The 21,796-nt window shown below is 42.3% G+C and overlaps 1 protein-coding gene across 1 annotated transcript in view; it reads right to left on the reverse strand.

Annotated features, from left to right (window-relative positions):
* Nucleotides 1–9,732: 9,732 nt before the first annotated feature.
* Nucleotides 9,733–21,796, reverse strand: part of LRRC9 (leucine rich repeat containing 9) — a 1,011,210-nt gene continuing 999,146 nt past the window's right edge. The window contains exons 32-33 of the mRNA XM_078660357.1: nucleotides 17,421–17,601; nucleotides 9,733–12,369 (exon numbers count right to left, since the gene is read on the reverse strand). Coding sequence (XP_078516483.1) covers nucleotides 12,336–12,369; nucleotides 17,421–17,601 — 215 coding nt within the window. The 3' untranslated portion in view covers nucleotides 9,733–12,335. The remainder of the gene's footprint in view (nucleotides 12,370–17,420; nucleotides 17,602–21,796) is intronic.

Genomic DNA, 21,796 nt, shown 5'->3' on the forward strand with positions numbered 1-21,796 from the left:
AATGCCAGAAACCGGTCCCCGGAAGCTTGTTTCCTTTCCAGTAAATAATTGGCTTGGTAGTTTGGTCTGCCCTGTTCCCATGATGCACTGGGCCAGGGTCAGACTAATTTGCATGTAGCCAGGTTCTGAACTGGGATGGTGCAGTGAGCTAAAAAACGGTGATGGATCAAGCCCTGATCTTTTGACTGGGTAGGAGTGTTCTGCTTAATTCAGATACTCTGTCCATCACCACCCCCTTTTGAATCGTTTTGGCCACCACAAGTGTCGAAGGGTATGCTCAGATGTGAGTCCCTTGCTCACTGCACCATCAGGATTCAAGCAAGCTGGGCCGAAGACGGCTGTAATGCCAGAAACCGGTCCCCGGAAGCTTGTTTCCTTTCCAGTAAAGAATTGGCTTGGTAGTTTGGTCTGCCCTGTTCCCATGATGCACTGGGCCAGGGTCAGACTAATTTGCATGTAGCCAGGTTCTGAACTGGGATGGTGCAGTGAGCTAAAAAACGGTGATGGATCAAGCCCTGATCTTTTGACTGGGTAGGAGTGTTCTGCTTAATTCAGATACTCTGTCCATCACCACCCCCTTTTGAATCGTTTTGGCCACCACAAGTGTGGAAGGGTATGCTCAGATGTGAGTCCCTTGCTCACTGCACCATCAGGATTCAAGCAAGCCGGGCCGAAGACGGCTGTAATGCCAGAAACCGGTCCCCAGAAGCTTGTTTCCTTTCCAGTAAAGAATTGGCTTGGTAGTTTGGTCTGCCCTGTTCCCGTGATGCACTGGGCCAGGGTCAGACTAATTTGCATGTAGCCAGGTTCTGAACTGGGATGGTGCAGTGAGCTAAAAAACGGTGATGGATCAAGCCCATATCTTTTGACTGGGTAGGAGTGTTCTGCTTAATTCAGATACTCTGTCCATCACCACCCCCTTTTGAATCGTTTTGGCCACCACAAGTGTGGAAGGGTATGCTCAGATGTGAGTCCCTTGCTCACTGCACCATCAGGATTCAAGCAAGCCGGGCCGAAGACGGCTGTAATGCCAGAAACCGGTCCCCGGAAGCTTGTTTCCTTTCCAGTAAAGAATTGGCTTGGTAGTTTGGTCTGCCCTGTTCCCATGATGCACTGGGCCAGGGTCAGACTAATTTGCATGTAGCCAGGTTCTGAACTGGGATGGTGCAGTGAGCTAAAAAACGGTGATGGATCAAGCCCTGATCTTTTGACTGGGTAGGAGTGTTCTGCTTAATTCAGATACTCTGTCCATCACCACCCCCTTTTGAATCGTTTTGGCCACCACAAGTGTGGAAGGGTATGCTCAGATGTGAGTCCCTTGCTCACTGCACCATCAGGATTCAAGCAAGCCGGGCCGAAGACGGCTGTAATGCCAGAAACCGGTCCCCGGAAGCTTGTTTCCTTTCCAGTAAAGAATTGGCTTGGTAGTTTGGTCTGCCCTGTTCCCATGATGCACTGGGCCAGGGTCAGACTAATTTGCATGTAGCCAGGTTCTGAACTGGGGTGGTGCAGTGAGCTAAAAAACGGTGATGGATCAAGCCCTGATCTTTTGACTGGGTAGGAGTGTTCTGCTTAATTCAGATACTCTGTCCATCACCACCCCCTTTTGAATCGTTTTGGCCACCACAAGTGTGGAAGGGTATGCTCAGATGGGAGTCCCTTGCTCACTGCACCATCAGGATTCAAGCAAGCCGGGCCGAAGACGGCTGTAATGCCAGAAACCGGTCCCCGGAAGCTTGTTTCCTTTCCAGTAAAGAATTGGCTTGGTAGTTTGGTCTGCCCTGTTCCCATGATGCACTGGGCCAGGGTCAGACTAATTTGCATGTAGCCAGGTTCTGAACTGGGATGGTGCAGTGAGCTAAAAAACTGTGATGGATCAAACCCTGATCTTTTGACTGGGTAGGAGTGTTCTGCTTAATTCAGATACTCTGTCCATCACCACCCCCTTTTGAATCGTAAACACCCTACGCATCATAGAAAGCACAGCTTCCAGGCTGTAATAGCCACTTGAATGCGCCACTTTACTCTGTATTTAGCTTCCTGCATCGCGCCATCTGTTCTTAAATGCAACGCGCTGTACTAAGTACAACTATTCTTAATCACTGCCTCTTTCTGGGCTCCAAATAGCCACCCTATTGCGCCGTAGTACACTATATTAACTGTCTGCACCACGATCTTCGTTCTAAAATGTGACTACATTGTGTCACACCTCTGGAATTGGTTGTATGCACCGCGCCAGTCCCAGCGTCCTGTTTTAACAGTCCCCTGTTTCTTAAACTCACTTCAATGCGCCGTACCTCACCAGTTATATCTTCACCGCGCTCCTTGCTGAATTGGTTATAGGTGTCTCGCTCGCCCCAGCATGTGCCGCGCTTGCCCCAGCATGTTTCTATCACCCGACTGTCCTCTCAACAGGAGCATGCTGATCCCCCCATGTATTATGTTCTTAATTCACTTACCCTGCACAAACTATTAGGCACGTCACTTGAACTATCTTACTACGCTATATGTAGACTTTAAATTATAGAGTCACTATTGAAGAGCGTCACTCAGCAACAAATTAGTGCCTCGTACTTTGTAATCACATCAAATGTACGATTTTGCACTTGATAAATGACAATTCTAAGTCACTGAATGCCATGCCTAGAAAATTGATTTTAAACATTATTATTTATTTTCCTCTTTTCCAATATTTTCTCCATTCACAATTCCTTCTGTAAATAATTGTATGTTAACTGTTATGTGTGACTGAAAGGCAATTGTTTGAATTCAAGACAGGCATGCTTTATATTACTGTCCTGAAGATGATGCCACACATCGAAGTTTCGGCATCGAAACTTCGACACCTATGTACCATATGTCTCCTAAAAACTTAGAATGTATTGCACAATGGTACCTTGATTGAATTAAGTCTGTCTACTGAATACTAGGAAACAGACCGCTTCGCCCGTTTTTTGCTTTAAAAATTGCTGTTTTGTCTTGTTCTGTTGGGTCACAGGCTGTGCCCCTTTGACACTACCTCTCAATTTTGTGTTATTATTCATATCTGTCAAAATAAAATTCTGTCCGGCTAGACAAAGAACATACTGACTATTTAGCGTATGTTGATTCAAGTGTTCAACTTCCATGTTCTAGGGACCTCTGCCTTTATGAATAATTAAGCGCCCAAGGTCCCTAGTCTATTGCCTTTGGGTTCCCTTGTTCCTTTAAAAAGCAGGCCCACTAGTAGCATTTAAATTCCAGGTCCTAGGTACAAGTAGTGCCATTCACTCCCTTACACTTTTTGCGGTTGCCTCGTCTGTTTTTGTTGGTCTAGATGCTTTGGGCACTTTGCCACTGCTGATCACTGCCAAAGCGCAAGTGCTCCCTACTGTAAAATAATGTAATGGATTAGTGATTCCATGACTGGTTATTTGATTTACTTGTCAAACCCTAGTACAGTGCACCATGTGTGCCCAGGGCCTTTGAATCAAATGCTGCTGGTGGGATTGCAGCACTGATTGTGCCACCCACAGAAGCAGCTTGTAAAATGTGGCACAGGCCTGCTTTTGCAGAGCCTGTGTGAAGTCTGAGACTGTCATGTTGACTTGGTAAGTGCACCCACTCACCAGTCCCTAAACCTTCCCTTTTCTACATGTTGTTAGCCACCACTAAGGTATGCCCTAGGGTAGGGTGCCTTGAATGTGAAAGGTAGGACATGCTGTGTGTGGCAGGTCCTGATAGTGAATTACAGCCAATTTCGTTTTTCACTATTGCAATACTACCTGTTCCCATAGGCCAGAATGGGAAGTTTGATTATAACATCTTATAATCCTAACCGACCCAGGGAACATGGTAGAAAAACAAGTTTAGTATGCCTGAACTCAGAATCATGAAATACATCTTTTAGTGAAGTTGCTTTTAACATTCTGTGTTTGAAAATACCGCTTTTAGAAAGTAGGTATTTTCTTGCTTAACCATCCAGCCTGGCTCTGCCAGGTTGTGTATTGATTGTCTGGCTTGTGAGTGACAAGGGCTGGGGTGGCTCCAGGAGACAGGGTGAATCAGCACTAGGCTGAATAGACCTATCTGCATTGGGAGTGGTGGGAGGAGTAGCACCTGGGCCTGAATAGGGCTGCACCTGCCTTCAACAATGCTGGCTCCACCTCCTGTGGTGAATCTGATGACCCTGGCCCACACTGACAAAGGAATAAGTTGTGTACTGGCAGAATGCACCCAGAAATGGTTTGGACTAGGTACAGACACTCTCTGCCTTCAGAGACAAAGGATTTGGGTGTATAAAAAGGGGGACGCATACCCCAGAAGTTTAGATCACTTCTGGAAAATCAAGAGGAACCTTTGCCAAGGAGAAGAAACCGGAGAAGCTGAAGGAGGATTACTGCCTTTGTGCTGTTTGCTGTCTGGGGTTGGCCTGCAGTGGTTTCTTGTTGCCAAGGAAAGGAGAAAAGGACTTTGCTGTTTGCTTTGTCATCTTGAGGAAGGTCTCCAAGGGCTTGAACTGAGCTTGCCTCCTGTCTGAAGTCTCAAGGACACAAAGACTTCACCACCAGCTCCCCCTGAATTTCCATGCTGGGAATTCTAACCTAGAGAGAGATGCCTGCAGCTGTTCAGGTCCCCTAGAGAATGTTTGTCACTGGGAGCTGGAAGAGCGACCGAACGAGGAGAAGCATCGCTGAAGAAGCGTGCCGCACCAGTTCGCCATTGCATCGCCGACAAAGCATGTCGCATCACCTGAGAAGCATGCCGCCGCTGCAGAGGTCGCCGTCGCATCACCAGAGAAGAGTGTCGTAGGGCCTGTCCCGGCTCCAAAGATCATCGACTTAACTGTACGGCCATCGGGTGTGCTTGCATAACATCCCCGTTGTCGCATCGCATCAAAGAGGCCATTTGTCACATCGCACCTGATCATCGCATTGCATCGTGGCACCATCTTGTTGCATAGCACCGGATCACAAAAAGAAACCGACGCATCACCTCCTCTCTGGTAAGGAACCGACGCCTCAGCTGCCCTGCGCTGCAGTAAGGAACCGATGCATCACCTCCCCCGAAGCAAGGAACCGACGCATCACCTTCCCTGCGACCCTTTGAACTAAGCTGTTTCTACCATTCTAAAGTCATATTTCATTTACAGTACTGTGGATTTTTGTCGTTTGGTCTTGTGTTAAGTCTAGTAAAGATTACTTATTTTTCTAAACTGGTGTGGTGTCCATTTGTAGTGTTTTCACTGTATTACTGTACGTGTTCACAAATGCTTTACAAACTGCCTCTGAGATAAGCCTGTCTGCTCGTGCTAAGCTACCAAGGGGGTGAGAAGGGGTTATTCAGTAGTGTATCCCCCTTTCCCTGACTAGAAGCAAGGGTCCCTATTTGGACAAAGGTGTATACCACTGCCAACAAGAGACCCCCATTTCTAACCCCAATCAAGATAATAGGTCAATTTTACCATGTTTTAGGGGGACAGGATAAGCACTTTAGCACTGGTTAGCAGTGGTAAAGTGCACAGAGTCCCTAAGCCAACAAAAATTAATTCAGGAGATGTGAAGGCAAAATGTTTGGAGGTGGCCGTGCAGAGTGCCAGGTAAAAACATTGCCCAAGAGTAAATATAAAAAGGAAATTGTGACAAACGAATCTGTGAGTGACCAGAATTATTACAAAAGATTGTACCAATCTGAGAAGTGCTCAAGAATGTTTCTTTTAAGGAACATACAGCCATTGCCCAGGAAATAACTTCCAGCCACTTTGGCAGATTATTAGGTGAGATTATTTGGCAAGTCCACATGCAGTTCTCCAGCAATAGCAGTTTTAAAAATATCAATTACTTGACCCATGTATGACTTCCTGCACATGGCCTACCCTTTTTTAAGGAGCTAAAGTTCGGCACTAGTGCTTGGCACATAAGCAGAGCAGTGACCACACTGCCTTCTTGCATATCTCCTGAAGGGGAATCTCGAAAGTGTGTGGAACTTGGGGGTAATGGACACACGTGCAACTGCTGATCCCATGTGATACTTTCTTTTATAATGGCACCCTCTTTGGAAGTTTACAGCTCTTAAATTTCTGAAGTGCTCGTTTGTACTGATTTTGAAATTGTGGGCCACTAGGAGATCCAAAAGTCTTAAATGCCTCAGTCATTACATGGACTATGCAATAAGCCAATTTAGGATGACATCTAAGTCTGATCATCAGCTGGGTGTGGTACAAAATGTGTTTTGTGGAACAGGAGTTGAGTGAGATCCAAGGTCAAGATACTTCATTTATGCTACTCACAAAAGCTTCTCAAGAAGACATTTCCAAGTACTATTGAAATCATCAGACACACTTTTTGCAAATGAATGTTTTTCTCCTGATACTATACGTTCTTGAGAGTCTGACAATTTTTTCTGGAAGAGAGATACCAAGGACACAGAAGTAGCACTGCATTACCTGTCATTTTGGTAGCCATATAAAAATATAAACCTTTATTTCAATATCATGAAGACACCATTAGAGCATGCATAGGGTATGCTACCATTGCAAAATGGGTGTTACACTGTGACCCACTACGTAAGAGGAGACATTACATCGCAGGTAAGTTTTAGTATCTTTATAGTCACAGTACTTTACCTCGTAGGTAAATGATTTTAATATTGATTAAATGTTGAAACCATGAGTCATGGTTCTTGCTCAAAAAGTGACAAACCACAAAAATTCAGGAGTTATGGTTATCAACACATCCAACACATGCTGCTCTATTTTTTGCTCTTTCCTTTTTTTTCCCGAACTGTTTGCAAATTAGAGTTTTGAGAATGGCAGTCAGAGCAAGTTAGGTTCTTAGTTTAGGCATTGGTAACCATAACTGGCGAACTCTAGGAGTTAGTCATAATTGAACCAAACTCATAACTCAATTTTTAACTGTGATTTATCAGTGAATGTAACAGTTTTTTTGATTGGGCACAAGGGCTTGCTTTTTTTGTGGTCAGACACATGTTAAAGCATGTGCCTTTTCCCTTTTTTTAAAAAAAATTAACATGATACTTTCAAGTCAGAAGTGATTTTAAATCTGCAATGCTCAGTAAATGTTTACTGTGGACAATTACACTTGCACTTTTGGATGCGATTGTTGAGAATCAATAAACAGCATTGCAAAAAAAATGTAGTCACATGCTGGTTTTGGTGTCTTTTCCAGGTGCGAGGCTTCATTTCTCCATGCTTCTTGGTACCCCTTTGCAATTTTCTGGGGCCAAACTTCTTTGAGGTTGATCCTGCTTAGCTGTACACAGTTTTTCAACAGACTCGAGGGTTTCCATATGTGCAAAAAACAACATTCCAAGCACTTATCCAGCTAATTAAAATTTTCAAACAATTCAAAATATACCTGACAGGAATTACTTAACAGTTGGTATTTAAATGCTATTATGTCACACACTACTGAACAGATGTACACCAAACTAACCAGTTGTGGCTCACATGACTACCGGGTGGGGGGCGGGGGATCGCTCAAGGAGAAATTTAAAATGAAATAAAAAAACTTCACTTACCGGGGTCCCGTGCCACCTCTGCTCCTGGCCAGGCCCCCCATCAGGGGGTAGGCATCCTCCCTCCCCTCAGCCAGTCACAATGCTGCAATGACCGCAATGTGATTGGTGCGGACGTCGCCAGCCGGGCGCCTGTAAGGAGGCTATTTTCTTTAGAGAAAATGCAGAGTGTGCATGACTGGTTTGGTCAGCCCCAGAGGGCCGATCAAACAATCAGGGCCCACAGCATTGGGCAAGCCACTCCTCACCGACTCGCCCGCCCCCAACCAGGCATACCGTTCCGGGCAGCGCGAGAAGCAGAAACATAACATGGTATTTAAAATACCATGTTATGTTTCTGCTTCTCACACAGCGAGAAAGCAGTGGGGCGACGCTCCTCCGCCCTAATGGAGTCGCCCCTGAAACCAACAAAAGAACACTTTCTGAGTAAAGGTCTACTTTAATGCTTTAAAGTTTGGTGTAAATCTGTTCAGCGATTTTAGCTCTGGGTGAGAGCAAAATGTCGTATGGGAGATAAAATGGCAAATCACTTTTTTATTTTTACCCAGGCTTAACTTTTTTTGTCCCTGTAGATATATGCACGAAAATTAGCATGCTGGATGCTTGCTGACTAAGCTCCCGATTTCTTATACAGATTGTAATGAACAGAATAAATGAATGTCAGTTCGTTGTTGGTAACTTCAAGTATATTTATTGAAGGATGAAGTTACAAGTAAGAAAGTACATAGAAAGTGAGCCCCACCAGGAGCAGCCTGTATGCTGCTCAGCCCATAGACCAACTGACTCAAGACATTTCAACATTCTAACTTCTAACATTCTAACACACACACATCCTGGCTGAGCAGCACACTACAACATCTCTCTTCTTTACAATGAGAAGGGAGAAACTCTAAAAAGGTATAACAAAAGTCACATTAAAAGAATTAATCAAAAACATGGCAAGATAAGATGATAAATGAAGTGCATGTAAATTGATAGAAACGCAAAGAGAAAGTAATGAGTGGGAAGGAATAACAAAGAAGACAAGAGGCACAAAAGAGGACTCAATCACCCATTTCCCTTTCTCCCACAAAACAAGCAACGCACTCCCACAACAAAAACAACAAGCGACTCAGGTACAAAGATCATGAAAGCTGGCTGGGCCAACAGGAAGGTAGTACAAGAGTACGATCAAGAAAGTGAAGAAGAAAACAAGGAAATCAAAACGCACAACATGACGAAATAAAACAATTTGTGAGTGCAGAAGTGGGATGACCACATTAAATAGATATGGGGACACACCACATAAAGTAGATGTGGGGACGCACCACATAAAACAATGGAGCATGTGCATAAAATGTGGATGTACCACATTAAACAAGGTAAGTAAAAAGTAGATGTGGGAATGCCACATGACACAATACAATAATATGCGTACGAGATGTGGAAGTACCACATGAAACAATGTAAATGCAATAAGTAAAAAGCACTTAAGATGTGGTGGTACCACATGAAACAAAGTAAATGCAATTCGTAAAATGCGCATAGGATGAAGATGTACCACATTAAAGAAGGTAAATAAAAAGTAGATGTGGGAACGCCACATGACACAATACAATCATTTATGAACCAGATGTGGTAGTACCACATGAAACAATGTAATTGCAATATGTGATATGTGCGTGAGATGTGGTAGTACCACATGAAACAATAACATTTCCCTCAGAGCAGGTTGAGGTGAAAGGTGTGCGGAAATGGCACACGGCACAATGTGCCACAAGAAATTGTGAAAAACTCCCTCAAAGTATGTTGGGAAGAGAGGTGTGGGCAGGAACCACACATAATACATCAAGATGTATGAAAAGTAGATGTTGAGCAAGGTACCACAGAGTACAGTGTTCGATTTATACATGAAGAAAACAACAAAGTGCAGTGAACAATACCACACAGTACCATAAAAGTGTGGTGGTGAATTCTACGAAGAAGCTTCAGAGCTTGGTGTGGCTGGCTGTAGGGGTTTCTTTAACAAGCTATATGCTCTGATGTATCTGTTCAATGGTGAGCTTCACCAACAAATTATTTGAAAACAGCAATACATTTAATGCTGAGGTATCAACCAATTAGGCTTCTATATATGAAGGATCTCAGTGAACCAAATATCCTCTCTCCACATGACCAAGAGATAAAACGTAAGAATTTGCACATGGTAATTCAGATTAAAAAATAAAAACAGACATGTTTTCCATATATGATTTTATTCACTTTCAGAAATGTTTAGGCAGTAATCCTTGTACAAACGTTCATAAAATCAAGTTACTGCACATTCATTAACAGTTGTTCAATAACACTGGGTAAAAGAAAGTGCATTTTAAACTATAGTACTTTCTACAATTAAGAAATTTGAACAACTGTTGTACATTTTAAAACAAGGCATAAATAATACCAACAATATAAACATACTCCACTAACTGGCAGAAATGCAGATCAAACTTCAAAGGAACTCAACACCATCTAGATACCTTCTTTCCTCTATTGTCCTTTATTTGTTAAATAATTGTAAGTACTGTCTACAAATGAAAGCATTAGAGAATCCATAATGTAGATGTTACATGGACCCCATGTCAAAACAGGAGCAAAGGACCATAAAATAACATAGACCCTCGTCTTTAAGTTAAATAACGATAATTGTGTACACTCCATATAATTTTGCTATGGGAAACTATAACTTATTAGATATTACAAAGACCTGATGCCAAATCCCCAAATAAAGAATCACAACACAGTGTTATTGTAAGAATGGCAACCAATGGGTTAGTCATTGGTTGAGTAATGCATCTCTAGACATGGCATTTCTGAGTTACAGAAATGGGAAAAGCTTGTGCAACGATTTCAGCACATATAGTTTACGTTCAATGCTGGCCACTCACCAAAGTTAATTCTTTTTACCCATCTTAAAACATTTTATGCATTGCAAGGTCTAGTCTCCCATCTTGAGATCAAATAAGGTTAATTCTGGCCACTGTTACTTCACAATTGTGACTACAGCTCTTATGCCAGTTCGGTAAAGTAACCACATAGGAGATTGCAGTCTCCCCAGAAAGCAGCCATTTGCCTGGCCTCATGAATTCATCCTCAAACAGAGGAAAATACATGCATCATGTGTTAGTCTCTCCATAGGCCTGGTATCGCTTTTCAAATTTTACAGATGAAATTCTTCAATTCATCCAACATTGCCTTGAGAGTCCATTACTCTGTAATATAGCAGCAGTGTGCAGACTCATGTAGAGGAGGGAGATTGACCGCTTTTGTCAGTGGCTGTTGTGACCTACTGGAATTTATTGCCCCAAGACATTTGTTTATTTGAACTTGCATGCCATTTAAAAAGCAGTTTAAAACTTTCATGCTTTCCTCATCCTTTTTTCTTGTCATGGCCTCTTCCCACAACCCTTATAAACATTTAACAGTCTTCTAGCAAATAAGATACTGTTGCTTTCTGAGCATTAATTGCAGTTTGTTATTTAGGTGTTTAAAGCTGCTGCTTATTTGCCTTTTATTAAACAGTTTGAAGCAGACTATATATATGGCTAGGCTTTAGCACGTTTTTATTTCTAAAATTATTTTGAGCAGCTCCTGTGCATGGAACCTAACCACAGTTTGGAGAACAAGCAACACATCACTGTTCATCATAGGAGAAAATGAATCTCAAAATAATCATTTAAAAGCAGCAGAGATATTGGTAGACATGAAGAAAATGTTTGCCTTTAAGTCATCCAGAGAAAGACAATATCTTCTAATAGTACATAGAAGAGAATCAGATCTAACTTCCCAAGTGGTAGATTACAAAATAGATACATCTTGTTGAAACTTACATTTTGAAAAAGGAACCATGTGGCATCAAACCTCACCCATTCAGAAAATATTTACTTCGTAGTCAGATGTGCTTTCTCCCTGCATCAATGTTGGAGGGTTTACAGCATTCACATTGGAATAGAATATGGGCAGGTCACTGGCTAATTAATTTAAGGACCACCCAACACAATTAACATTTTAATCCAGACATTTCAATTCCTTCGACAAATAAAATGGTTTATTTGAGAGAGGACAATGCCAGGGTACTGAAAGGCTGGCTGCAAGGTTGAGTGCATAAAAATCCTTAGAAGTTCAAAGTTCTGTGTGACATATAACATCAAGAACAAATAGAATATTTGCTCTTGACAAGTGCTTGAGTATGAAGTTACAAAACCACATGGAATTATAAAAATAAATTGAATAGTAGCTGGATGACCAGACATCTAGCTATGATGCACAAAATGTCTGAAGTTGCAGACAAAGGTAGTATACCTGAAGGCGCAGAAGAGAAATGAAAAGCATGTCTCCCATCAAACCTTAATCAAGCTAATCACTTGTGTTTGAAAACAGTTTTCTTGAGTACACATTTTACTGCATACATTGACCAAAATCATTAGTACAAATGGAAACATTTTAGCATTTCACATGGAGGTTAACATTATTTCTTTGTAAAGCTCACAACCCAGATAGTCCATGTAAAATGATATTTAGAACTTAACAAACTGAATGTCTTATCAGTTAAGCTATTATCTTTGTATCTCGGTCAATTCCTGTATGAATATTTAAAACTATTTTAGGAATGTTTTTGAAACAAAGTGTTGGAAACTTCATTCAGAATTAATTGAACATGCATAGCATATATGTCGAACACTGGTAGCATCAACCTGCAAAGGGGGATTACAAAACACACTTTAAGTACCACAAAGGTTTTGTAATATTCTTTAAATAAAGAATAGCTTTCCAGCATGTTGTTCACATTCACTGCAGTTGGCTCAGGTTGGTCTAGAATATCCATTGTTCGGCAATCTGTAAAAAGGAAAAATAACATTTGTGAAGTCAAATACAATGCGTAATAATGAATAATATAAAAGTGTATATTACATTAAAAAGAACTTTATCATTAGAATTGTTCTCAGACAAAAAAAGAAATATATATCCTTGTCGTTTACAAGTCACGAGAATGATGACTCAAACCTACGTATGGTGAAAAGCTAAACACTTGGGGGAAATTTTTGCTGTATTATGATGTTCAGGGCATGATGGATAAGTTTACTACACAAATGTCCTGGTGTATTTCAAGTAGTACAATAGTTACTTAACATGAGCCAAGCAAGTATATTTTGAACAGTATTCTGTTAATATAAAGTTCAATTGTTGATGAAGCTGGCCCCTAAAGCTATTATTATCATAATCAGTATTATTACTATTATTATTATCATAATAATACCAATAACGCGAATGCTAATGTTAATAATATTAACAATACTTTGTTATTAATATTTTTAGTATTATTCCTATGAATATTATTATTATTGTTATTAGTAGTAGTAGTAGTAGAAGAAGAAGAAGACAACTACAGTTCACAACTTTCCCAAACAAGCTTTGAGGACTTGAAGGCATAAAAGTAGCCCTCTGAACAAATAATGCTGGGGTTATTTCTGTATCTCGAAAAGTGAGCCAAGCACTGGTTATCAAATTTGTATTTTTTGCTGTTGCTGGAATACTTCTTTATTAGTGTAGGTTTTCAGTAATAGCATAAAAGTTAGAAGCAGTCACAGCACATTACGTGATCCGACTTCAGAGGAACATAAACGAAAATCAGTAGAGAAAAGAAGTATCATACCATTCAAAATAATGAGGTCATGTCTTTAAAAGGGAGGAGAAATAGGAAGTGTGGCAAATCAGCCATTTCTGCATAGTCCCCCCAATGCCTTTTTCTGGACACTAATTTTGGTGTTTTTTAAACTCTAGTCACTTTACCCCTGCTAAATAGGAGTAAAGTATCTGTGAACCACCCCCCCCTTTAAAATATGGTTACATTGGCTTAACCCTGACTGGCATATTTAACTTGCCTATAAATCCCTGTTTTTTGGTGTGAGAAATACACGCAAGGCCTGGAAGTTGAATTCCACCTGTGCCCTGCCTAAAAAAATTGTTGTCAGACTGTAAAAATAACCATTTTAGACTGGTGTGGAACCCTGTTTTTAAAAATAATAAGTCATTGCTAAGTACACATCATCGCCTATGAGGTAGGGAGTCTGATATTTTGAAGTGAAACATGCAAAATTAAAGTTAGCATGTTACTCCATTTATTAGACTCCGAAACATATTTTCACTGGCAAGGCTGTAGCTGGAAAACGGCAAAGTTCAGATTATAAACTTTAATCTGTAACTTTTTAAATGAAACAGATAAAATAGTTATTTAGAGACTATTTGTCATATTTATTAAAAGTCCAATTTGTTGGTGAAGTTGAATGTTAGTGAGCAGAAAAATGGCTTAGGCCTGGTAAACGGATTAACGAGGAATGGGGCATTTGATCAATATCAGCTCAGGAAGAATGGTTGGGGTGGACCCAGGAACAATTATGTAGAGGTGAATCATGCCCATTCATAGTAAGACCTGAAGAAGGGTAAGCCTTTTTCCTCACTGGCCACACTAGGGGAAGGGACTGCCTATTTACCTGGCCACATCTCTGGGGGACACAAAAACTATGCACCAGGGAGAAAGGTTTTCCCCATCCTGGACACTCAGGGATTGTTTGCAGAAGGGCAAACATGAACTACTGAATAAGGGAGTAGGGTTGCCAATGGCAACTTTTGTCCTATTGGTTAGGGAGTGTCCAGGAATCACCTATCCACTGGTTAGTGTCAACCATAAATGTGAAACCCCAAGAAACCCTCCTCAGAACACTTCCTGGATGTCTGGAAGATCGGAAGAGGAAAGGACCTGCTGTCTGTGACTTTAGAGAAGCCCTCAGGGCTGGACCTGCTCCCTCTTGTACCCAGGACAAAGAAGTGGACTTTAAGGGTCAGTTGGCTGACCTCCTACATAGCTACAAGGACACAAGCTGTGAGATGCCTTTTTTCCTGAAGTCATCAGTTGACTACTACCATCTGGACCAGGAATGGATCTCCAGGGGCCTCTGCTCGAGTGAGCACCGTCCCAAAAGTGCTGTTCCTAAGGTAGGGGGAGCCTGCTTACAGAAACCCTGGAAAGCAGGGAATTGGAAGCATTTTGGACTTACATGACAACCAGGGTTATTACGAGACCTTATGGCAAAGGTGTCTGACACGAGGCCGCTCGGACCCAGGGTAATACAAGACCAGAGTAGGACTGGTGGTGTGTGACTTCCTCCAATAGCCCTCGACTCCCCACAGCAGGATGAATGGATCATGCCCTTGAGGAACCTGTTGGACGCAGACACTGGAAACAAGTGTGGCTCCTTTAATTGGAATGCCTCCCTGGAGGACCGGCCCCTAGTAGTGACGTCACTTTCACTTGGCCAATAAGAGAAAGCAGACCCTGGAAGACGGTGTGTACATTCACCGGAGGGAGAGAAACCGGAAGGCTGGAAAACGCATAGCGAAGGAAAGAAAAATCAACCCCTGACGAGGAAACGGACCTGGAGACCAGACGAGGATCCCAGGAAAGCCAGGAGGGCACTGTCCCCACGCTGCGCCCAGCCACCCTCCCGGAGGAGCGTGGCTTTCGCAGGTACGAGACCGCTTTGCGGGCTGGGTCGGGAGGAGGGAAAAGACGGACGAATAGGGTGGAAAGTCTTCTTTGCTTCCTTGCTCGTACCCTGTACCCGTGCACTATCACTTCATTACTAGACATGTAGCACGGTTTTGGGTGGACCCTCACTCCCCTCCCTCATTTCTCTTGCATGCATCACCCTTATATCCTCTCCTCTCTTTCTTTTTATGCCGAACATATTGGTTCACCGGACCCGGGGACACCTGAACATACCTGGAGAAGGCTTAGAGAGCCCGGGACCTCATTGAAGCCGTGGATAAGGAGTTATTACCGTAAACTTCCCCATGGAGAAACTGGCTTCCCAAAGGAGGAAGAAGGTGTACAATAAAATAAAACCCTCATTACACAGACCTGGTCAATTTTGTTGCACCTTCCTTGGATACATAGAGCCAGCTTCCTTTGTTTTTATAAATTCCAAGCCCCATTTCCATTACTCTTCCTCTGTTGTAGCTTCATACTTGCCCCACTAGAGGTTTTTGAGCTCCATAAGAAAAGACTAAATCACAAAATCTACAGCTTCAATAGGCTATCATTGGGACTCAGTGCTTTTTGGTGCTGTGTTTATCTAAAACTTCAAAGATTTGCTGCTTCTATGGGCAGATTCAAAACGTCATTAAAATGTGTTATTAAAAAAATAAACGTAAAAAATTCATAACTATAGTTCTCCTCATTGGATTTTTGTCATTTTCATATCATTTTGTTCATCAAATCTTACTCTATTATATTAATGTTGTTTCAGATTATTATTGCTTAGTGTCTTGACATTATTAATGTTTTGGTACTGCAGTCAAACTGTACACGTTACCCTAGGTTAAGCCTGTCTGCACTGTGCCATAGCTACTAGGGGTGTGAGCTGAGGTTAATTTAGTGAATGTGGGGTTCACCCTGACAAGTTAGTATCATGATGGCTTGAGGTTGGCAACTCCCCACCCCATATAATAATACACTTTCTTACAGGATGGTCACAGAGTAGGGTTACAAGGAAGCAGTAGCAAGCATGCTGCACTCCATCATTAGTTTTAGGGATTGAGAATGGCCAACTGAAAAGCAGAGGATGGTGGAGATGGGAAGTAGTATACAGGGGTTTATGGGTTCAGCTTGTGAAAATGTCTGGCTCACCCCATTCTCTTTGCTTTATGGTTCAGTTCTGCTCAGCCTGTGGCCTGGACAGGCTACTATATGGGTATACCTCTCCTGAATGTCATTTGATTGACAGCAGAAAGACTGAAAGACCTATATTTTGACTAACATATTATCCCTTCTAGCGGCTAGCTAAAAGGGATAATACGCTTCTCAAATTGGATGTGCAAAGCTGGGGGAACACAAAGCATTTATCGAGCTATGACACACTCCCAGATTTAAAGCGATGGCGTTTCATGTGGCAAACTCCATCTCCATCACCTTAACTGCCTTGATCACAGGGGGAGGTTACAGATGTACATACATTCGCCAACACATATACAAACAACATCGGGTCTTGAAGCTACATAAGTGTTTCAGGCGCCCCTATTAATGGTGCTCCAGCTAACACACCAGTCCAACAGCCACTCCCCAAGTGGTATAAAGTAAGTGGCCCAAATCTAGACATACAGTCATCAAATAGGGGAGAAATCTCAAGACACTTATGCTCAGCGATAAGTAGTAGAGCATATTACAGTTTACAAAGGATTGCATCATTCAATGGTCCTGTTAATTAGCTCCCACCTAGTAAAAGGCTCAGCCATCAGGGGTGAGCAAGACAACAGTATTAGGTCAAGAAAATTAATGGGGGGGTGTACTGGGGAAGTGAAGAGTGCTCCAGAAAGAAGACAAGAAGCTAAATTCAACTCAAATAAAAGGATATTCTAAGTAAATGGTATTACACAGGTGCAAGTCATTTTAAACTTTCTATTTTGCTCAAGTTTGATTTGAAAATGTTGGCAATAAATTAAGCTATTGATTCAAGAGCTAAAAAGCAAACGTGCTCTTCAGCATACAGATGAAGCTTGCGAGTATGTGTCACAATGCATTGGAAAACAAGCATATACTTTGTTAATTGAACAAATGCAGGGAAACCGTTAACGTAGACTTCATGTTATAGTCTTTCACATACACACACTGAAGTTTCTGCGTAATTTTGGGACTTCACTGATGCACTTTGCTGCGGCTTATTAAGTCAAGAAGGAACAAGAGTATCCTGCAGAAGGTCATACCAGCCCAACTCCATCTTAGGCAATAAACTAACCTCTTACAACAGTAATTTAAAGGATAACGGTGCGTTAAAGTTAGACAGCCTTCAGTGAACGAGTAAGACGGTGGACCCCATCTTAAGAATCCTTACCGGCCATCATGTTCTTGGCTATTTGCTTGAATATGTGCATTTCTCAAAGAGCCACCCTGCTGTGCTATGTACGTTGGAGATATATTTGGCCCTCCTCTCAGCTGCCGATAGGCCATTTCAGCATGAACGCTTCGAGGATGGTTTATCAGGCCCATGACAGATTGGAACTTTGATCTTTTTTCTATAAAAACACAAATGGAATAATACATGTTATTTGCTGATAGTACAAAATTCAGCTTTTGTTAAATAAATCACAAATACATAGCTCAATAAATCGTATCAGCTTGTGAAATTGTCTGACTCACCCCATTCTTTTTGCTTTATGGTTTAGTTCTGCTCAACCTGGGCCTGGACAGGCTACTATATGGGTCTACCTCTCCTGAGTGTGATTTGTTAGACAGCAGAAAGACTGAAAGACCTATTTTTTGACTAACATATTATCCATTGTAGCAACTAGCTAGAAGGGATACTATGTTTCTCTAATTGGGTTTGCAAAGCTGGGGGAACAAAAAGCATTTATCGAGCAATGACAGATTTGATGTTACAAAGTTGTATGATATACCAAAGGCTTAAGGTGTTTTGCAAGCTCACTTCAGAAATAACATGGCTGAGAATTAATCCAAAACAATTCCTGTTTGTGGCCTTATCTACAAGCCTCAAGAATGACCAACACTGTGTAAAAAGAGGAAACTTGCTGGCTTTGGTAAACTCCATGTATGAAGAGTAAGATACTAGGGCTGACTACCCGCTTAATTAACCTAAAAATGGAAAGGAGAACAAATCCGCACCATGCACCTCAGCTGGAACAAGGATCAAGAAGCACGGATTTTAAGAGGTGAAATGTATGCATATGCCTTCTATCCAGTGCCTTAACTTAGCTATTATGGATCAGCTCTTCTCACTTTATTGATTTGAGTACTGAGACTTCTAACTGCCAAGAGAAAACACAGTGCACACATGTCAGGAGAAGGTTAAAAGTGTAAGCCCATGCTAGATGAGGGCCCTGTTCCATGCCCCAGTCAGCTTTTGTGTTCTAACCAGCTGCTATATAGAGCACTCCAGTGGTAATATTATGCACAGTCCCTGTTTGAGCAGGGGGCACCCTTAACTTGGGTTGCAGGGTGTAGAGAGTGACTGTGTTCCCTATTACAAATAATGTGCTGCCATCAGGTCAGTCACACACACATGCTTCTGCCCTGGGGGCAGCGTATTAGTGAAAGGCAGTCCGGGTGTTTGAAGCAGTAGGTTCATCTTTCCCACTGCAGGCATTACCCATTCTATTTTACAAAGGGGGACTGAGATCCCGCTGCAGGCGGGTACAGAGTGCAACTGCAATCGCCTGCAGGAGATATTTGGAGGAGTCCATGAGGCATCCTCTCCATCTTTCAGAGGGGTCCCTGGGGAGAGGGAGGGGTTACACTGACTCTGCACAACTGCTTTGCGGCGCACATTGTGCCTGTTTCCATAATATGGCATTGGTGCAGAGTCAGAGTGCTTCTCTCATTAGCAGGGGTCAGGCCCACATACTAACGGGGGAATGCTCCCTTTGAATCTGTATTGGAGAAGTGAGCGCACAAGAGTCTGCAGCCCCTTCTGTAAAACCAAAGTGCCCCTGGGGATAGGAAAGCAAGTGCACACGCCCACTGCACCCCCTGGGGCACTTTATAAGATACGGCTCCGGATAGGGGTGTGCCTCCCTGTATCTTTCAAGTGCAGACATTGTCTAAACATTCTTCTTGTGAGATCAATCCCCTCACACACCCACGTTCTATGTCAAGAGGGTTCATGAGTTTATTTTGGGAGAAGTTAATCTCACTCTTTGTCTCTCCGACTGTCTTTTTCTATTTTCTTAAGCCAGTGCATTCCTCTCTTTCCCCACTCTCTATCTGATCATCCACTAAGGAATCTTCAAAAGAGGAAAACTTGTAGTTTTTTTCGAAAGAATAAGAGCGATGGATGAGTTCATAGGTTTGAGTTCCATATTTTGGCAGCAGCATCAGGGATGGAGTCACTTGAGGCATGTTTCCTTCAGAAACCTCCTTCCACTGAAACCACCAGAGATGATCAGCAAATCAGACAAGTAACAGCGGCTGTGAGAGAGCAATATAAATGTAGAGGCGAGTCTGAAATTGTTTCTGGCAAATGAAGATCTCGGAGGATCACCGTAATAGGGTCAAATGTGTGCATATCTGCTTGCCTGGTGAGTTTAGACACCTAATGAGGAATTGCTAGTTAGGTAGATTTTTGAAGGCCAGCAGGATGGCGTTTCCCCAGCAGGATGGCTTTTCCAAAGTCCATGTGACATTCAGATGTTCAAAAGTCATTTAGAGAAAGGATTCCTCTCCTTATTCCTTAGGTAAAGTTGGAGGTTGACCGATTTTGAGTTGTGTACTACATGTTTGTCCATGGGGAGGTAATAGAGAAAGATAAACCCTATGAAATGTGCATGGACTGATACAGTTAGAAAGAACAGCTTTAGCTTCCAAACCCATGAAAATGTAAATGCAATGTGTCCTTGCGACTCAGGAGTAGGTAGTCTATCTTGCTGATGTATGCAGTATCTATCTAGTGCTACTTATGTTGGGGTATTTATATAGCGCAGACATAATTGGCAGGATACATTTTTTTAAATGTTAAAGAGAGACACAGGGTACCTAAAGGGAGAGGGAATAATGTTCTGTGAAGAGGCGAAGCTTCCAGTTCTACCTGAATAGGAAAAAAAGGGACAGTTACTGGGTAAAGTAATAATGATATGCAAAGAAGTGTGTCTTCAGTTTCTTTCTGAATTGTAGAAGGGTGGGGGTAGTTTTTATGTCAATCAGTATACTGCCCCAGATCCTAGTTGTTTAGAGTGAGATGACTTGTCTTCAGGTCTTTGCTTTTCTGTACCACCTTGTTACCAATATGGCAATGTCTTTGCTCCTGGTGTGGTGTAGACCACCTGCGTTGGCTAGTGTCTCGGCCAGGTGGGTATGATGGAGATTTGTTTATGGCGGCCTTGTAGGGGATGCAGCTGGTTTCAAAGACGTAAAGGGCCTTGAGTTATGTCAGTGAAATTCCTTTGTGCTGGGTGATCTGATTTGGTTGAATTACATTAGTCCACTGATGAAGTATTCCATAGCTTGTAGGATGAGTTTCAGCACAGTATTATTAGAAATGGATTGGGAATTCATTTATTTTACTAGTGACCTCTTTTGTACCCATTTTGAATTTTGTGATAATGGTGCTCTTTCTAACTGCCTTAAATATAGCTACCTTTTTATTAAAAAAAAAGAAAAACTTTGGTTTACCTTTAAGTCATATAAAATAATACAGTACTTTGTGTTAGAACTCACTGCATACAACAAATGTCACCACAATACAATATTTTTGCGGTGGAAATCGCTGCAACATGGGCACAATCACAGCACATTTAGTTAAATATTTTTTAGAGATGGGATCGGCACCTATGTATGGACTGTAATGAAGTATACTTTGTGACCCAGCAGTGCAACTACAAACCAGGGCATATCTCCCCTTATTTCAGTGTGTACTTAATGCCAGACAGGAAGAAAACAATAACATGTGTGAGATGGAAAACCACACCACACTTCTTCGTGGACTATGATGATCCCACCACCTTACCCTACTATGCTGTTAAGCTTGGAAAACTCCTATGTTATGTTATGTGAAATTTTAGAGTGCAGCTAATCACCCATGAGGGTATCGAGGCGCTGATTAGGGCAAGCCTGAAGGGGGGAGGATGAGATCATGCCTATTTTACCTGGAAGAGCCATGTCTTAAAGTTCCTTTGGAAAACCATTATGGTGGGGGAGATAGTGAGTTGTTTCGGGAGGCTGAGCCAGGACTTGGCCTCGAGGTATGAGCAGGAGCGTCCACCGCTTCTGTTCTTTTTGATGCGAGGGATGTGTGCTCTGGCCTGGGATGCAGATCGAAGATGTCTGGTGGGGTGGTAGCAGTTGAGGTGGTGGTTGAGGTAAGCTGGACCGGCTTTGTTGGCATGCGTGAGTAGTTTGAATTTGCATCTTTCATGGACTGGGATCCAGTAGTGATTATTGAGGTACGGAGAGATGTGGCTATTTTGCGGGATGTTAAGGACGAGTATGGCAGCAGCGTTCTGGGTGGTTTGGAGTTGGTGTAGGATATGGGCTGAGATTCTGATGAAGAGGGGATTTACATAATCAAGTCTAGTTGTGATTAGAGCCTGGGTGACCATTCGTCTGGTGATCAGTGGGATCCGCTTGAAAATCTTGCATAGAATTCGCTGGATGTGGAAGCATGATGAGGAAACGCCATTGATCTGTCTGCTCATGGAGAGGTTGGTGTCCAGGACGACCCTTAGATTCTTGGCATATTCCGCAACGGTGTGTGGGGGG

Source organism: Lissotriton helveticus, chromosome 9 (genome assembly GCF_964261635.1).
Source record: "Lissotriton helveticus chromosome 9, aLisHel1.1, whole genome shotgun sequence".
NCBI lineage: Eukaryota > Metazoa > Chordata > Amphibia > Caudata > Salamandridae > Lissotriton > Lissotriton helveticus.